At 37.0% G+C, this 19049-nt stretch overlaps 1 protein-coding gene and 1 non-coding gene across 2 annotated transcripts; one reads left to right on the top strand and one right to left on the bottom strand.

The window, feature by feature from the left end:
- The first annotated feature begins 904 nt into the window (after positions 1-904).
- LOC104230646 (uncharacterized) lies at positions 905-3757 on the top strand. Its single transcript, XM_009783510.2, has 3 exons — positions 905-1234; positions 2139-2376; positions 3108-3757. The coding sequence occupies exons 1-3, from the start codon at positions 980-982 to the stop codon at positions 3539-3541; spliced, it is 927 nt and encodes a 308-aa protein (XP_009781812.1). The 5' UTR covers positions 905-979; the 3' UTR covers positions 3542-3757.
- Positions 3758-3813: 56 nt separating this feature from the next.
- TRNAG-GCC (transfer RNA glycine (anticodon GCC)) lies at positions 3814-3884 on the bottom strand. The gene has a single exon. It is a non-coding gene; the product is annotated as a tRNA-Gly (tRNA).
- Positions 3885-19049: the final 15165 nt, after the last annotated feature.

Below are 19049 nucleotides of genomic sequence, written 5' to 3'. Positions count from 1 at the left end.
GTATTTAATTGAGTTTAAGAAAAAGATTGAGTTAATAAAGCTTAATCAGGTAAAAATAATCTCTCGCACCAACAAATTAATCAGTTATTTTATCCTTTGTCTACCGCTTATTCTATTGATTAAATTTATTTTCGACAGATTAATTCACTCACACAAATCTACTATACACTAGTAGTAATTTTTGGTATTCATCTCCTAGCCTCATTCCCTCGTCGTTAGAAAAATGTATCGTTTTACCTCTTTACCCTTAGCAAAATTTCAACTTTGAAAATAGTTTTAAACAATAGACAATATTGGAGGAATACGACCTTTTTTCCTCAAAGAATTTGACACATGAAGTGCATTCATTTTGAGCTAAAATCTGCATTAATGATAAATACTAGACGATTTGCTAACTGCATTGATATTTATGGACCAAAATGAAGCAGCCGGCAAAATTGAAAAATTTCGAATAATATATTAGTAAATTTGGACCGTCTTCTCTCAATTAATAAGCTTCACGAGTCCCCGATTTGATAAGAAAAGTAAGAAAATAATCTCAATTTTACACAACTCTTGCATCTAATTATGATAAAATTGAGTTGATAATCTAAAAGAATAGGAAATACTCTTGCAATTGATTGATCCACATTATTCGAGTATAACATAAATCCAACTTAAAAAATCAGATTTTTCAATACTAGAATATTCGAGTATATATCCATGAAAATAGGTGAATATTTTTTAGGAAAGAGATCAAAATAGTAGACATGGACTGACGTGGATCCATGCTGTTTTGGTCCTACCAATTAAGATAATGGTAGGCTCCCCTTGAGTAGTTATTTGTCCAAAAGGACAAAATTGTCCACTATTTTTTCCCCAAAATTTTGGTACTATATAAAGCCAATTCTAGAATTAAATTAGTCACATTACAAATATTGTAACAAAAGCTTAGTAAGCTTTTCTTTTTATTTATTCCTAATAAAGAATTAGGGTTATTATGGTTAGAGTAATGGCTAGGAAACCATTGAATCATCGGATTTTGACGTGTGATATACCGGAATTAATGGTGTTTTCCGGTGATCCGACGATAAATATCTCCGATACGGTGTTCGGGTTTCTCGACGACGAGTCGCCGGAAAGTATTGGTGTTGATTTTTGTGGTGAAAATGAAGAAGAAGATGATGAAGATAAAGAAGGTTCCGAAAATGTTGAAGATAATCAATTTTGGGAAACTCAACATCAGCTTTTACAAGTATGTTTTCTCCTTTCTTTCTTATTCTTCTTATTTTTATTTTTATTTATTAATGAATAAGTATAATGTTGAATTGATGAAAGTTTTCTGATTTTATGGGAAAATTTTGAAAACTTTTGTTTGTAACATTAGGAGGAGAGAAGCTTTCATCAATAGAGAATCAAAGAAAGTTCCATTGAATAATTTTTCAAGATTGTATTAACAAAGTAGAACTTTGAAATTAGTGATTAATTAAGGGTCCATTTTTAGAATTGATTCTTTTTTCCGAATATAGCTCATTATGTATTCATTTCCTTGATTTTCTCCTACCCGTTAACTCCAATTTTTAAAAGGCATTATTTCCTAATATTTTCCTTTCTCTTTCATATTAACTTATATACACTGGTAATATACTTTTTTTATACTATTAATAGTAAAGTTGTCTTCATATTACTTATAGTCACGGGTTCGAACCATGAAAGCAGCCACTAATTAATGCTTGCATTAGGATTGACGTATCCAGAATTATAAGCTTATGTGTTCCTATAAGAATCTCAGGTTAATCTATATGATAACTGGACCAACGAACTGGGTTCCAAGCTAAATATTCTTATACTTTTAATGATTTTTTTAGTATAAATACATGGTCTATGCAAAAGTTACTGGGTTCACGGGAACCCGTACCGTTTGCTCTACATCCGCCCCTGGCATTAGGGTAGATTGTCTATATCAGCCTTGAATTGACGCCCTTTCCCGGACCCTGTATGAACACGAGATGTTTTGTGCACCGGGCTGTAAATTACTCAATTATATTATGAACAATTACGTGTAGTGTAAAGAATTTTTATTACGTTAGTTCTAGTTAGTTCATGCATAATTAATTAGGGGATATGTAATTTAACTATTTTTGCTATTTGAATTGTAGGGTATATTATATCGGACTACTACATTAGAATCACAAATCCGAACCATTACAAAAGAGACAGTAAAAGAAGCAAAAGAGTCGCCTGAGATTAATAATGGAATCTGCACTTGCCGGAAAACCGCCGACGACGGCTGCCGGAACTGCCTTATGAAGGAGGTGTGTAATCGTTTACAAATTGCTGGTTTCAACTCTGCAATTTGCAAGTCCAAATGGAGAAGCTCTCCAGATATTCCATCAGGTAATTAATTATTTAATTCTTAAATCTATGTTTTTTAACTATTGTTGGAAATAGGGGAGCGCTATAGTTCTATTATTAAGTATTAAGAAATTCACAAAATATTTATAAATAATTTATTCAGAACCCAATAAGCTATTATTTTCCGAATCCAAAACCCTAAAAACTCAAAAATATGAGATCTGCCTCTGGTTGAAAAATTATTACTTAATTAGTAAAAGACAAATTCTTTTTAATATATAAATGATTACTTTATATCTAGATGAACAACTTCAACACCAACTATTAATCTAACTTAATATATTTGAATAAATAATTATCTCTGAGAATGACATCCATCTAAAAATCTCAAGTGTATGGCAATGACATAGTCTTGATATTTGTGGCTATGATATATATTTCTTTTATATATATACAGCTGGAAAATTAATTGTTTGTGGCTATCCCTTAAGAACAAATGAATGACAAAGACTTGAGAAATGATCTCCTTAAATATATAAAAAATCAAACAAAATCATATCTTTTTCTTTAGTTACTTGTTTTTTTATCAAGACATTGTTGTTTTTAATTAGCCACGTAAGTGAAGTATATCATGATTTTTATGCATAGAACTAGTTAAAAGCTTATATTGTTTTTTCCACCCTATCATTATCATTGGTATCTAATTAATTAGTGGCAAGTTAAAAAATGTCTAGAATAACATCTAATTAATATTTTTATTTACCATGTTACAGGTGAACATACATTTATAGATGTAATCGATTCTTCAAATCCTAAAAAAGGAGAAATAAGAGTTATCATCGAGCTAAATTTTCGAGCTGAGTTTGAGATGGCAAGAGCATGTGAAGAATACAATCGATTAGTAAAATGTTTACCAGAAGTCTTCGTTGGAAAAATTGAGAGATTATTATCGTTGATCAAGATTTTGTGCGCAGCAGCGAAGAAATGCATGAAGGATAAGAAAATGCACATTGGACCATGGAGAAAACAAAAATACATGCAAGCTAAGTGGCTTAAAACACGAGAACGTATGGCGGCAAAACTACCGTTGTCCACCGTCGTCGACGAGTATTTTAGCCGGCCGCCACGGCCGAGAGCATCTATGCTCACCGTCGATTTGCTGGAAAATATTCCGAGTTTACATCTCACGGCAGTTGAAGTAGTATGAGTTATGTTAATTGATGTATACAATTGGGGGAAAAAATTATAATTGTTTTTTTTTTTTTTTTTTGCTGTTCTTCTTTAGGTTTTTGGGCTTAATAGTTTGGAGATTAGAGTTTATAATATAACCTATGAATAGTGATTGCAAGTTTGCAAAACGATTAAATTCGGCTTGGTTTGTGGTTAGATTTTAAATGAATAGTGATTGCAAGTTTAAAAGTGATTGACCTGTGGCTGCTCAGAATTTGTTAAATGAAGAAAAGAAAAAAATACAGAGAATGCACCAGCCGGGAATCGAACCCGGGTCTGTACCGTGGCAGGGTACTATTCTACCACTAGACCACTGGTGCTTGACAGCCTAAATCTTGTTACGGTAAAATCTAACCGATTTGTGTTTTACTTATCAGAGTCCAATATTTTAAGTTTTAGTTTAGCTGTGAAAATGCCATGACAATGTGGCAAGTTTGATCAAATTTTCACCCAAATGTGTCATTTATATGCAATGTAGACAAGATTGAGGCTTTCTCGATCATCTAGCTGTCAACTCACCCATTACTCGATATCAAATATATTTCAATCACAAATTAGTTAGACAGGTATATCAAAATTTTATAGTATTTTTTCAACTGATATTCTATCGGAAACAACTCCTCACACAAGACAAGGATTAGATATGCGTACACTCTACTCTCTGACTTCTTCAGACCCCGATTATGTGATCACAGAATATATTATTGATTCTACTTTGTTTGGGGCCTATCTTCATAAAGTGTTAAAAACGAAAAGAAAAGGGGGAAGGAGAAGGAAGGAATGAGAAAGGGCTAAGTTGGGCTTATAACACAATGTTTTAACGAGGAAACTACAAACTAAAAACAACAAATCGCATCTATAACTAATCAACTGTGTTGTGTTTTGGAGGAGTTAATAAAAAATAAGGAAGAACTAAAATTGCCAATACTGGTACTAAGATGAGAATTAAGATGATCATATTATTCTTTTTTTGCAATTCTGCTACATGATTGTGTTGTATTCTATTCTATGATTTCTGTTGTGATACTGATATTTTCTCCTTTTGTCTTTTTATCCTCTTGGCCTTTGGTAAGGTCTTAGTGACCTGGTTGATTACAGTTGTAGCAATTTCTGACTCTTGATTTGGATCGGTTCTTTGACTTCCCACGAGCTCCGGATCTACCATAGTTGTTCGAACTCCTTTGATAACTCCTGCCTCTACCTTCTGTGATGAGAGCCTGTCCTTGATTTTCAGGCTTCTTTCTCATCTTCTCATTGAGTAGAAGAGCCGATGTGACATCTTTCAACTCAATAGTAGTCTTACCATGCAGGATAGTTGTTGCCAAATTATCGTACGAAGATGGCAACGAGTTCAATAGCAAGATGGCTTTATCTTCTTCCTCGATTTTCACTCCGAGGTTGGCAAGCTGTGTGATTAGTCCGTTAAACACATTTAAATGTGACAAAAAATTCGTACCTTCACTCATGTGTAGGGCGTATAACTGCTTCTTCAGGTACAATTTATTTGTCAGCGTTTTGGACATGTATAGGCTTTCCAACCTTGTCCAAATTCCACGTGCAGTGTCTTCATCAATGATGTTATTTACCACATCATCTGATAAGTGCAACCTAATTGCACTAGCAGCTCTTTCATCCAAGTCAGCCCAATCCTCAGCTTTCATGGTATCAGGCTTTTTGGAATCAACATCTAGAACCTTGTGTAATCCTTGTTGGATGAGCAGATCTCTCATCCTTCTTTGCCATGTTGAGAAACCGTTATCTCCATTGAATTTTGCTACCTCGTACTTTACTCCGGACATTTTTATTTTTCACCAAGTATAGTACTACCGACAGTGAATAGTATTTCAGTGAACGAGCAGAACCTGTGCTCTGATACCAGTTGTTGGGAATAAACCCCTTACCAAAATAATATTCACGGTAATAAAGCGGAATAATAATGTAGCACCGAGATACGGTAATTAACAAGAATAAAAGAGTAACAATGACACCAAGATTTTTACGTGGAAAACCCTTCTGAATAAGGGAAAAAACCACGACCCCGAGAGGAGCAACTGATATCACTATAGTAAGGAATTTTACACTTTGTAGGTCGGAGATAAATACTCCAAAGACCACTACAACACTCAAAAGAAATAACCCTCTTTTGATATTCCCACCTCACTACAATATCGCTCACTCTCTATTTTCCTCACAGACTATTTTCTTATACCTTGTCTGTGAAACCTCACTCTTTCTTTCTCTCTTTGTTGGTGTGAAGAAATGAGAGTTGAAGCTCTCCTTTTATAGCCAAAGCTTCACCCTCTAAAGCCTACAATATTTGACAATTTACACACACTTTTCACAATTCAACAAAGTTGGCTACCAAACCAAAGAAATTCAACAAGGTTGGCTACCAAACCAAACTAATTCAACAAGGTTGGCTACCAACCAAACCAAGTCAACAAGGTTGGCTACCAAACCAAAGAAAACTCTTATTAGGCACATGCCTAATACTTCTTCAATGAGATGGACATCATCAATCTCCCCCTCCAGTCTCATTCATCTAGAGGAGGTAGCACTGTCTTCTAGTTTGAGTGCATGCCGACAAGTTCTTTGCATAGCTCGAACTTGTTCCTTGGTACCACCTTGGTCAGCATATCTGCGGGATTCTCACTTGTAGAAATCTTCAAGACTTTTAGAGATTCATTATCTACCATTTCTCGAATCCAATGATATCTCACATCAATGTGTTTGGTCCTTGCATGGTACATAGAGTTCTTGCTAAGGTCTATTGCACTTTGACTGTCACAATAGACGACATACTCCTTCTGATGCAATCCAAGCTCTTGAAGGAACCGTTTGAGCCATACCATCTCCTTGCCAGTTTCTGTAGCGGCAATGTACTCTGCTTCAGTTGTTGAAAGTGCAACACACTTCTGCAACTTAGACTGTCATGATATAGCTCCCCCTGAAAATGTAAACAAATATCCAGTAGTAGATTTTCTGTTGTCAATGTCACCTGCCATATCAGCATCTGTATAGCCCTTCAAGATTGGATCAGATCCTCCAAAGCACAAACAATCTCCCGTGGTACCTCTCAGGTACCTGAGTATCCACTTGACTGCTTCCCAATGTTCCTTTCCAGGATTTTCAAGAAACCTGCTGACAACACCAACTGCGTGAGCAATATCAGGTCTAGTACATACCATTGCATACATCAAGCTTCCGACTGCTGAAGAATAAGGAACTTTAGCCATGTTCCCTTTCTCCTCCACTGTTGTAGGACACATCTTCTTACTCAACTTTAGATGACCAGCAAGAGGTGTGCTGACTGGCTTAGCATTCTTCATGTTGAAGCGTTCTAGTACACGTTCAATGTACTTCTCCTGAGATAGCCACAACTTTCTACTTGTTCTCTCTCGAACTATCTTCATCCCTAGAATTTGTTGTGCTGGGCCCAAGTCCTTCATATCAAATGACTTGGACAGATCTCCTTTCAACTTTGCTATCAACCCCTTGTCTTTTCCTACAATTAACATGTCATCCACATACAACAACAATATAATAAAGTTATTCTCAGAAAATCTTTTGAAGTATACACATGGATCAGAATAGGTCTTTAGGTATGTTTGACTTTTCATGAATGAGTCAAACTTCATGTACCACTGCCTTGGTGCCTGCTTCAATCCATAAAGACTCTTATTCAATTTGCACACCATGTGTTTCTTTCCAGCTACTTCAAATCCTTCTGGCTGCTCCATATAAATCTCCTCTTCCAAATCTCCATGAAGAAATGCAGTTTTCACATCCAACTGCTCCACTTCAAGATCTAGGCTAGCTGCTAAGCTCAAAATTGTTCGAATAGAAGTCATTTTGACAACAGGTGAGAAAATTTCGTCAAAATCAATACCTTTCTTTTGTTCGAAGCCTTTAACCACCAATCGAGCTTTGTATCTGACCAGCTTGCCATTTCCATCTTTCTTGAGTTTAAAGACCCATTTGCATTTGAGTGGTCTTTTACCCTTTGGAAGTTCAACCAGCTTGTATGTGCCATTTTTCTGTAGAGATTCCATCTCTTCTTGCATAGCTTTCATCCACTGGTTCTTTTCTGGATGGGACAACACCTCCTTAAGACTTTCTGGCTCCCCCTCATCACTGATGAGGACATACTCTGTGGAAGGGTACCTGCATGACTCTACCCTTGGCCTCTCTGATCTCCTCAGAGGTTGAGGTTGTTCTTCTCCCTGAGTGGGGTGCTCCACTTCCTCGACACCTTCATCAAGTTGCTCCCCCTGCTCAATAACCTCACCAGGTTGCTCCCCCTGCTCGGCAACCTCGTCGGTCGTACTTTCTGCACTTGTGGGATTGTTAGAAGTAGAAGGAATAGTAACAAAGTTAGGAATTATACCATTCTTCGCCTTTTCTGACATATCAGCAGCAGTTCCAACTTCACTTTCTCGGAAGACTACATCTCTGCTTCTGATGACCTTCTTCTTTACAGGATCCCACAGTCTGTACCCGAACTCTTCATCTCCATATCCGATAAATATGCAGGGAACAGATTTATCATCCAGCTTTGTTCTCTGCTCTTTTGGTACATGTGCAAAAGCTCTGCAACCGAACACCTTCAGATGCGAGTAGGACACCTCCTTGTTGGTCCAAACTCTCTCTGGGATTTCAAACGCCAACGGAACTGATGGACTCCTATTGATCAGGTAACAGGCTGTCTGAACTGCTTCACCCCAGAATGACTTAGGCAGTTTAGCCATTCTGAGCATGCTTCTCACCTTCTCCACAATGGTGCGGTTCATCCTCTCGGCTACGCCATTGTGCTGTGGGGTTCCAGGAACTGTCTTTTCATGTCTGATCCCATGACTTGAACAATACTCTTCAAATTCCCTTGAAGTGTACTCACCTCCATTGTCACTTCGGAGGCGCTTTAGCTTTCGACCCGTCTCCCTTTCTACTAGAGCATGAAATTTCTGGAAAACTTGAAACACCTGATCTTTGGTTTTCAAAATATAAACCCATAATTTTCGTGAAGCATCATCAATAAAAGTAACAAAATATTTGTTACCGCCCATTGATTCAATTTCCATTGGGCCGCAAACATCAGAATATACTAAATCAAGTATATTCAATTTTCTTTCAGACGATGTCTGAAATGAGACTCTATGCTGCTTACCAAATAAACAGTAGTCACAAGGTTTTACCGTTGTACCTTTGGCATAAGAAATGAGTGATTTCTTGGCAAGAATCTGCAATCCCTTCTCGCTCATATGACCCATTCTTTTGTGCCACAAATCTACAGAAATCTCATCTTGTGCCGCGTTCAATTCACCTTGGCATATTTCTGCATTTGTCCTGTACAACGTGCCACGAGCAACTCCCTTTGCAATCACCAATGATCCCTTAGTGAGTCTCCACTTTTGATTTGCAAAATAACTCTCGTATCCATCTCGGTCTAAAGCAATTCCCGAGATCAAGTTCATCCGCAAATCAGGTACATGCCGCACATCCTTTAGAACCAATGTGCATCCGACATTTGTCTTGATACAAATGTCACCAATCCCCGCAATCTTTGAGTAACTTGTGTTACCCATTTTCACTGTGCCGAAATCACCTGCTACATATCTGCAAAAAAGATCTCTTACCGGTGTGGCATGGTGAGATGCCGCTGTGTCAACCACCCATTCCGACTCTGGACCTGACAGGTGCATGCATTCCTCTTCCTCATTTATAAAGAGGACAACATTATCATTATTTTGCACCATGGCGGCTGTGTTGTCGTCATTCTTCTGGCCACTGGTTTCACCTTTGCCCTTCCTTGGATTTGGGCAATCTCTTTTGAAGTGACCTGGTTGATTACAGTTGTAGCAATTTCTGACTCTTGATTTGGATCGGTTCTTTGACTTCCCACGAGCTCCGGATCTACCATAGTTGTTCGAACTCCTTTGATAACTCCTGCCTCTACCTTCTGTGATGAGAGCCTGTCCTTGATTTTCAGGCTTCTTTCTCATCTTCTCATTGAGTAGAAGAGCCGATGTGACATCTTTCAACTCAATAGTAGTCTTACCGTGCAGGATGGTTGTTGCCAAATTATCGTACGAAGATGGCAACGAGTTCAATAGCAAGATGGCTTTATCTTCTTCCTCGATTTTCACTCCGAGGTTGGCAAGCTGTGTGATTAGTCCGTTAAACACATTTAAATGTGACAAAAAATTCGTACCTTCACTCATGTGTAGGGCGTATAACTGCTTCTTCAGGTACAATTTATTTGTCAGCGTTTTGGACATGTATAGGCTTTCCAACCTTGTCCAAATTCCACGTGCAGTGTCTTCATCAATGATGTTATTTACCACATCATCTGATAAGTGCAACCTGATTGCACTAGCAGCTCTTTCATCCAAGTCAGCCCAATCCTCAGCTTTCATGGTATCAGGCTTTTTGGAATCAACATCTAGAACCTTGTGTAATCCTTGTTGGATGAGCAGATCTCTCATCCTTCTTTGCCATGTTGAGAAACCGTTATCTCCGTTGAATTTTGCTACCTCGTACTTTACTCCGGACATTTTTATTTTTCACCAAGTATAGTACTACCGACAGTGAATAGTATTTCAGTGAACGAGCAGAACCTGTGCTTTGATACCAATTGTTGGGAATAAACCCCTTGCCAAAATAATATTCACGGTAATAAAAGTGGAATAATAATGTAGCACCGAGATACGGTAATTAACAAGAATAAAAGAGTAACAACGACACCAAGATTTTTATGTGGAAAACCCTTTTAATAAGGGAAAAAACCACGGCCCCGAGAGGAGCAACTGATATCACTATAGTAAGGAATTTTACACTTTGTAGGTCGGAGATAAATACTCCAAAGACCACTACAACACTCAAAAGAAATAACCCTCTTTTGATATTCCCACCTCACTACAATATCGCTCACTCTCTATTTTCCTCACAGACTATTTTCTTATACCTTGTCTGTGAAACCTCACTCTTTCTTTCTCTCTTTGTTGGTGTGAAGAAATGAGAGTTGAAGCTCTCCTTTTATAGCCAAAGCTTCACCCTCTAAAGCCTACAATATTTGACAATTTACACACACTTTTCACAATTCAACAAAGTTGGCTACCAAACCAAAGAAATTCAACAAGGTTGGCTACCAAACCAAACTAATTCAACAAGGTTGGCTACCTAACCAAACCAAGTCAACAAGATTGATTACCAAACCAAAGAAACTTTTATTAGGCACATGCCTAATACTTCTTCAATGAGATGGACATCATCAAGTAGAAATGTACTGTTGATTTCATGACGAAGTGAAGATATCAAGCTACAGAATTCTTCTAATGCAGGAAAAATTGTTGTTTCTAATATTTTTAACTTGAGGGTTTCTTCTGTGTGATATACTGAGTACATTTCTGATGATATGTTTACACATTACATAAGAGTGTAAAATGTACATGTTTCTGCACACGCTACGTAAATGTCTTACATGTTCATAGGTTTTATTGGCTCTTATGATGTTGGTTATCACACCTCCTTTTTCCGCCCCCGCGAGGGGTGAAGGAGTTTTTCCAATTAAAGGACAATCGAAACGGGATTTGTTTATTTGCTTCAGAGTCTCCACTTGGGAGATTTAGGGTGTCCCAAGTCACCAATTTAATCCCGAATCGAGGAAAAGAATGACTCTTATTACAGTCTGCGTACCAGAAATCCGGATAAGGAATTCTGTTAACCCGGGAGAAGGTGTTAGGCATTCCCAAGTTCCGTGGTTCTAGCACGGTCGCTCAACTGTCATATTCGGCTTGATTATCTAATTTAATACATATTGAACCTATGTGAGAATTTTAACTTTTAACCGCTTTCGCCATTATTATTTTTTTTATCAAGAATTGCAACATCGTGGAAACACATCTCGAACCACGTCACATCAATGCACCCGTGGTTGTTGGCATATTTCAACTCTGTTGAGATTTGGATTTGGGTCACATAAATGTGCACCCGAGTTTTATGAAGTTAACATCATTAAATACGCGCCTAAAGCGACTAGCGTATCATTATTTTGGGTAGGGCCGTGAAATTTGCTAAACGGCCCGTCCCGGAATCTAAGCAATTTTAAAGCAAATATTTACTGAGGGCCCCGCAATTTTGTGTTTTTATTCGGCGAGGCTCATCTCATTCTTATTTTTTAAAAGAGGTTTGCAACGTCATGGACACGCATCTCGAACCACGTCACAATCAATATACCCGTGATTAGAGACACATTTCGACTCCGTTGAGATTTGGATTTGGGTCACATAAATGTGCACCCGAGTTTAAGGATGTAATTTAATTAAATCGCGTCTAAAGAGTCTAACGCGTTATTATCTTTGGGGAAGGTAGTGAAATTCACTAAACAGTCCGTCCCAAATTCTAAGTATTTATTATGATCAATTATTGAGGGCCCCGCAATTTGCATTATTTTTTTTTGCGAGGCTCATATCGTTTATTTTAAAAGGACGATCCTATAGTGGCTATGTTTTCTATTGAATTTGTCTCGAATAATGAAAGAAGAAGGACGGTTCAACTTTATTTACATGCTCACAAGTTAGTTATAGTCGGGTTCCTAATATGATTTGCAAAATTCGAACACGAACGCGTATATGGGCAGTCGTTTAGACGTTACGGGCCTAGACCCAATATGTATAAAGTTAAACTCGGCCTGGGCCACCCTTATTCCAATTGGGCCTGTTCAATGTGTTTGATATATGTTTGACATTTATAAACAATGGGGGGGAACTGAAATGAAATGTACTATTTGCCTTAATCAAGCCATATTCTTACCAACTTAAAACAGGCCATTTGTTTAAAGCAGGAACTATTGGGTACCTAACATGCTTCTTGACAAAACAATAAGGAACTAATAGAACATGGCTACTACAACATTAATCACTTTCAATTATAAGCCACACAGAGGGTTTTCCAACTAAATGATATGCATAAAGGTTCAGTTACATCACAGCTAACTACATAGTTCTGTTAGGGAAAGTAAATTACTATGCTGACAATCTATTTTTCAGTACATTTCTAAAGCTAATTCGAAATAACTTCAGCTCTTCCAACTTTCTTTGTATTCATGCTTCAAATTTCAGCTTATATTTATAGTGTATCAGTCGTGTACCTGGTATAAGAAAGCAAAAGAAGAAGGGAATGATCAGTAGAACAATATGTAACAACATAACAACAACAACAACAAAGAGGCAGCAACACAAAGGCAGTAAACAGTAGTAACCACCCAGCAGTCAGATTTTAGTTATGAACAGCAGTCCCCGTAAAGCAAAATCCGATAATACCCAGTAGAGAAACCAACAACAGATTTAAACCAAACTGAAATCTCGTGAACTTTCAGCAAACATCAAAATAACCAGCTGAAACAGTGTGATACCAGCAGGGAAAACAAGGAAAAGTAAGCTGAAAACCCAGCAGTGTCCCCGACAAATGCAGGCTAAGCAAGGAAGGGAAACAGATGCAGAAAAAGCAGACTTCTGACTGTTGTGTTCAGAAATTCAAACCTGTTTTAACTCTTTATTAAACTGAAATTAGGCTGGCCTATTCAAGGCTTGAAAGTCCAGCCTTGTTTTTGCTTTTCTTTCTATCTCTCAACACTCAAGGTTGTCCAGCTCTCAACTTAACTGTCCAGCCCTTAAACTTGACCTTCTAACCCTTTAATTTCTGATTTTTCTCTAACCTTAAACTCTGATGTCTAACCCCCTTCTCTCCCTTAAATGAGCCTATTTATAGGCTAAATACAAGCCAGCCCCAGGCTGCCTCGTTTCCCCCCAGCCCTCAACTCTGCCCATACCCCTTTATTCCCCATTATCATGTGTTTTGTGCCCCAATGGTATGGGCAGCTGACAATATTCAATTACCCCCATGCTACCAAGTTTTGTTCCCAACTATTGCATTAGTTTAATCCTATTTCAGTACCCTATGTCAGCCCAACTTAAACTAACCATTTCTGATCTTTTCACACCCCAAACTACCCCTGTTAACCCCTGATTATTACTGTATTACCCTACTTCAGCAGCAGGAACTTTTGAACTTCTGAAAGTTCTAATTCAACCTGCCCTAAACTGAATTCTAGCTATTACATTGCAGCTACAAACCATTCACAGATAATGTCAAACAATCAGCTAAACGACAATGATTCGATCAGTCATAAGAAGCCATACGAATCAGAATATTTGCACATTCAGTACTGTGAAACTAATCAATGACATTTATCTAATCGACTATACTAATTATAACATAGAACAATCAGTCGATTAAACGAACAACACGAACGGGGCATCAACTGCCCTCAACAACTTTGCACGACACAGGGAATCTATATGAATTATCTATTCGACAATATTAATCAAATTGAAACATGTATATCACCATACGTATTCAAACATAAATAGAAGAACAATCGACCAAATAAAAAGGTCTTACGAAGATGGAGAACAAAATGGAAGAAAATATCAGAAATACCAAACAAACTAACTAAACATGCTGACCAACTCAAACAACATTTAAACAAAAATAGAAAAGAAAAAGGGAACTCACTCTGGAAGCTCAACAACAAACGACCCCAGCTTTGACTGGATTTGCCCATTTTGAGGTCGAACAGACTTTAATCGAGGTGTTCTCAACCGAGAACACTTCGATTAAGGTCTGTTAGACCCCAACCCTCTGTTAAACTGGCCGGATTCCAAGGTTCTTGGGTTCTAGGGTTCGAACCAGTCCGATTTGGGGCTTGAGGATTTGTGGGTAGATTCGGACCAAACCAAGCTTGGTTTGGTCACGAGTGAGGGCAGGGTAATGGTTGGTATGAATCCGGGGTGGGTTGGTGTAGATCGGGGTTTTGCTCGAATCTTCAAATTAAGATTCGAGACGATGGGGGATGATTCGAGGCAAGGGGGTAACAGATCCGTGTTCAGGGTGGTTAGGTGCATCAGGGGTGTTACTTTGGTGGTCACCGGCATCGTTGCCGCCGGGTTTACAGTGAGAGTGTATGGGGGCGGCTAGGGTTTGGAACGGGTTCGTCTCTTGAGAGATGATGATGAACAGGAGGTGAGGGGGGTATGGTTTGGATAGGGGCGTGGGGTGTGATGAAGGGCTTATATACGGAGGGGGAAAATGGATCCTGGCCATTGGATCAGGTGAAATCGAGGGCCAGGATCCCTTCACTTAAAGAGAACGGTATCGTTCCACCCAAAAGGAGGTCGGGCTGGTCCATGGTTAAATGGGTCGGGCATATGGGGATGGTCTGAGGCCGTTGGATGGGATTGGGTTAACGGTTGAGATCAGATGGCCCTATATGGCGTCGTTTGGGTAAGTGAATGGCCTGATCTGGACCGTTCATTTGAATCAGTCAATGGCTCAGAATGGGGATGCTAATACGGCGTCGTTTGGGGGCGTGCCTGGGAAGCCTGGGTTTGGACTGGGTTGTGGTAATTGGTTTGGGCCTGATTTTTCATTTAAATTTTGGCCCAAATCCGGTCTTTCCTTCTTATAATTAACCCAAAAATTCCTAAAACCCAAAATTAAACTACACAAATATTAATTAATACCTAACAACTATTATCCACGAATTAAAACTTTTAATAAAATTACCATGACAACAGATAGAATAGAAATGCGTATTTTTGTGATTTTCGCTTTTAAAACCAAATAATGGTTAATTAATTCCTAAATGTACCATTTTCCTAAATGCATGCAACATATTTTTTTTTATTTTTTAATTATAGCAAGGTGAGCATTTACGGACAAAACAATTATCAAAACGTCACACAAATCCTCAAAATTGTACCCGAAGGTAACTTGTTTTATTTCTTTTCCGATTTCTTTTGGAGTAGTCTCCGTGAAGCAAAAATCACGTGCTCACATTGGTAATATTCAATTTGGAATAAGTACAGTTTTTACTATTAGTACGATTGGATCAGATAGCATAAAACATGAAAGCATAAAACATGCTGAAGTTAATCAAATATAGAACAAAAACTTCAGCTCTAGAGGTGAATTTCCCCAGTTACAAAGACAAAAACTTCAGCTCTAGAGCTAAAGTTCCCCAGTTACAAAACAAACTTCAGCTCTAGAGCTGAAGTTCGCCAGTTACAAAACAAAAACTTCAGCTGCCAGTTACAAAAACAAAAACTTCAGCTCTAGAGCTAAAGTTCGCCAGTTACAAAAAACAAAAACTTCAGCTCTAGAGCTGAACTTCACCAGTTACAAAACAAAAACTTCAGTTCTAGAGCTGAACGTCCGGCCCGGCTACTAAAATGCTGACGTTTTGCGTGATTGCCTTTGCTACTTCAGCCCCATATGCTGAAATTATGCGAAAACGCAGGTATGCTTGCAATTTTTTTTGCAAAGCGGGCACAAGTTAAAACGTGATACAAAAAGCGGGTATAAATGCAAATGTCCCTTTAAAGGTAGGGGTAAGGTCTGCGTACACTCTACCCTCCACAGACCCCACTTGTGAAACTACATTGGGTTTATTGTTGTTGCTGCTCGAAAACACAAAAATGTATATCCTCGGCTTCAATTTATATGTCTCATCTTTTTATTCAAATTTTTTTCCACCACTTGCCTCATGGTTGGCCTAGCATTTTGGTGGGTATTTACATAACATCTAGCTAATCAATTCCAAAATTAGAATCTCATAACCAAACATACCGGGCGCCGAAAATTTAAACAAGGGGATTCCAGAAAAAGAAAATAAAATGTCACAATCGGGGTTGATATTTAATACCTAAAGAAAAGCATCTTCCATTCATCTCGACCTAGACCATAAGTTTCACTTGTGTCAAGAGAACTCTAACAATTTAAATATAAATAATGAGAACTCAATAGAATGTGTATTATTTGGCATCTGTGATATACATAAGAAAAACAAGAACTCCTTAGTCCTTAATATTAGGGGTGTCGATGGATATTCGAAAACCGACTAAATTGACCGAACCGTATCGAACTAATTTTTAGGTTTCTTTTTAAGAAACCGTAGGTTTTTATATAAATATTTAACCGCACCGATAATTAGGGTAGATTTTTTATTTTATAAAAATAAACCGAAAAAATACCGAACCATACCGAATAAATTTTACATGTAGAAAATATATTTATTTGGTAAGTTTAAAAATAATAATGCATTAAATTTTCTCTGGGTCTTGGAATTATGAAAACTAATACAAGCCAACAAGTAATTAAACTCAAAATACTAATTCCTAAAACATATAATGCTACTTCTACTTAAACTAAGTTATTTCAAGTATCTGTATTAGCAAGACACAAAGTATTCTAGCGATTATGAGTAGCAAACTACAATTTATTGAATTTGTTTCCTTTCATATAATTTAGATTTATCTTTTTGAATATTTTATCTTCTATAGACTTTATTCTTGAGTCCCATCTTGGTATATCTTTCAACTCGTGTGATTTATATTTTCTTTGTCTTTGTTTGATTTCTTTTACGTTGTTGTAGAATAATTGATGGATTTATACTCTAGCCATATTTTTTTTAATTCATCACCCTTTAGACAGTAAAAATGTCTAGCGAGTTTTGCTAAATCCTATAAAAGAACGTATGTTATTGCATTCTATTTCTACTGGTGAATTTTACATGATATTTAAAAAAATACCGAAAATTAACCGAACCGTACTGATACCAAAGAGAAACCGACATGATTGGGGCGATTTCGAAAAGTCTAATTTTGATTATACATAATAGAATAACCGAAAAAATGGTATGGTACAAATTTTATAAAATAACCGTCTGAACCGAACCATTGACTCCCCTACTTAATACCATCCTATATATTAGTTAAACAGATTTTTGATAATCCAGTCCAAAATTGGGCTATTGTTTGCTTGTTTGTTTGTTTTAAGGGATTTTTACCTGCCTATACCATATATCAAACCTTATTACCCTCAATGTTTAAGGTTTGTGTTTATTACATTTACGCATACCAAATTACCATTTCTATACCATAATTCAAATTAGGGATATAATTAAGGGTTCATTTATATTAGGCATAATTATAGGACTGTATCTTCCCACTTTCTCTTTCCTTTCATCTCAACTGTTCACAACACACACACAACTCACGATGCTCCTATGCTTCCTCTCGTTGATCATCCCCAACTGCCCACCACCGTCGAAGAATATCATATTTTCAGATTCACAAGAAAATTTTAAATTCTTTGATCGAACCACTTGAATTCCCACTGGAAATAATAATGGCAGAGAGTTCGAAATTCTTTGACCTCTTTTTTTTTTTGGGCAGTGGTTGAAGGTTACTGGTTAACACAGTCGATTGAAACTCGAAGAAGAAGAAGACATATTTCCAGAATTTGTAGTCAAATTGTAGTCAAATTAGAAAAATTGTAGATAAATTGTAGACTGTTTTTTGCAGAAGATTTTGTAGAAGCTTTAGTCGTTTTGGATTTGTGAAAACAGAAAATAATGCATCTACAATCAGAATACAAATAATCTACAATTTATCTACAAGATATCTACAAAATAGATACATTGAATTTTAATATCCAAATTCTCATTTCAATTGTAGCATAATTGGCATTTTCGACATAATTGTAGAAGATTTGTAGAAGTTTTAGTCTTCCCAATCTACAATTCATCTACAATTTATCTACAATTTATCTACAATACATCTACAATTCTACAATTTAACTACAATTTATCTACAATTTCTGGAAATACGTCTTCTTCTTCTTCTTCTTCTTCGAGTTTCAATCTAAAATTCAGTCAAAACCAAGTCTAATCTTCACCAAAACCCCTCAAAATTGAGATATAAACTCCTAAACATATTCCGAATTATTTACAACAACACCCAATCCAAACAAATAATGATTTTTGAAAATCCAAATTTGAATTCAAAGCTTTCAAGCTTTTTAATGGCTATCAATGGTGGAAAATATATGGAAGAACATATGAAGATGAAGATGAAGATGAAGAACAGAAATCTCCTTTCCGTTTGATTACTGGAGCTTCAGTAGCTTGCGTTTTTTGAGAATAGTAGTTGAGTGAGAGAAGAGAGATCTCTTTCTGTTGAGGAAGGAGAGAATTACGCAGCAATTCGAATTTAATGTTGACAGAATCACACACAGATCTGGTGCCTTCATTTTAGCGCATTTTTATGGCAAAATCTACCTATTTTTGGATTGGTATATAATTTGTAGTAAAAGTGTGGACTATACGGGTAAATAATAAATTATGAACATTTTGATAATAAGGTTTGATATATGATATACATAGATAAAAATCCCTTTGTTTTTAATCCTTTAGTCAGGGCAATCAATCCTTTGATTCTGGGCCTATTTGACCCAATACAACTTGTATAGACTTCACTGGACAATCCAGCCCAATGGTGGAGTCTTCAATTCCACTCGGGCTTGTAGGACTAGTGCACCTCTTTACAATTTATCAGTTAGATTCACTGTTTACTTTTTTTAGCCGGTAT

This window comes from Nicotiana sylvestris, chromosome 9, assembly GCF_000393655.2.
Source record: "Nicotiana sylvestris chromosome 9, ASM39365v2, whole genome shotgun sequence".
Taxonomy (NCBI): Eukaryota; Viridiplantae; Streptophyta; class Magnoliopsida; order Solanales; family Solanaceae; genus Nicotiana; species Nicotiana sylvestris.
The sequence above is the reverse complement of the archived record's forward strand: the minus strand, read 5'-3'. Positions and strand labels throughout refer to the sequence as shown.

Bases quoted from the DNA above. Each gene is read 5' to 3' on its own strand.
- LOC104230646 (XM_009783510.2), top strand. From the start codon at position 980: ATGGTTAGAGTAATGGCTAGGAAACCATTGAATCATCGGATTTTGACG. The intron at 1,235-2,138 runs GTATGTTTTCTC...TTTGAATTGTAG, and splicing joins CTCAACATCAGCTTTTACAA to GGTATATTATATCGGACTAC. The intron at 2,377-3,107 runs GTAATTAATTAT...ACCATGTTACAG, and splicing joins CTCTCCAGATATTCCATCAG to GTGAACATACATTTATAGAT.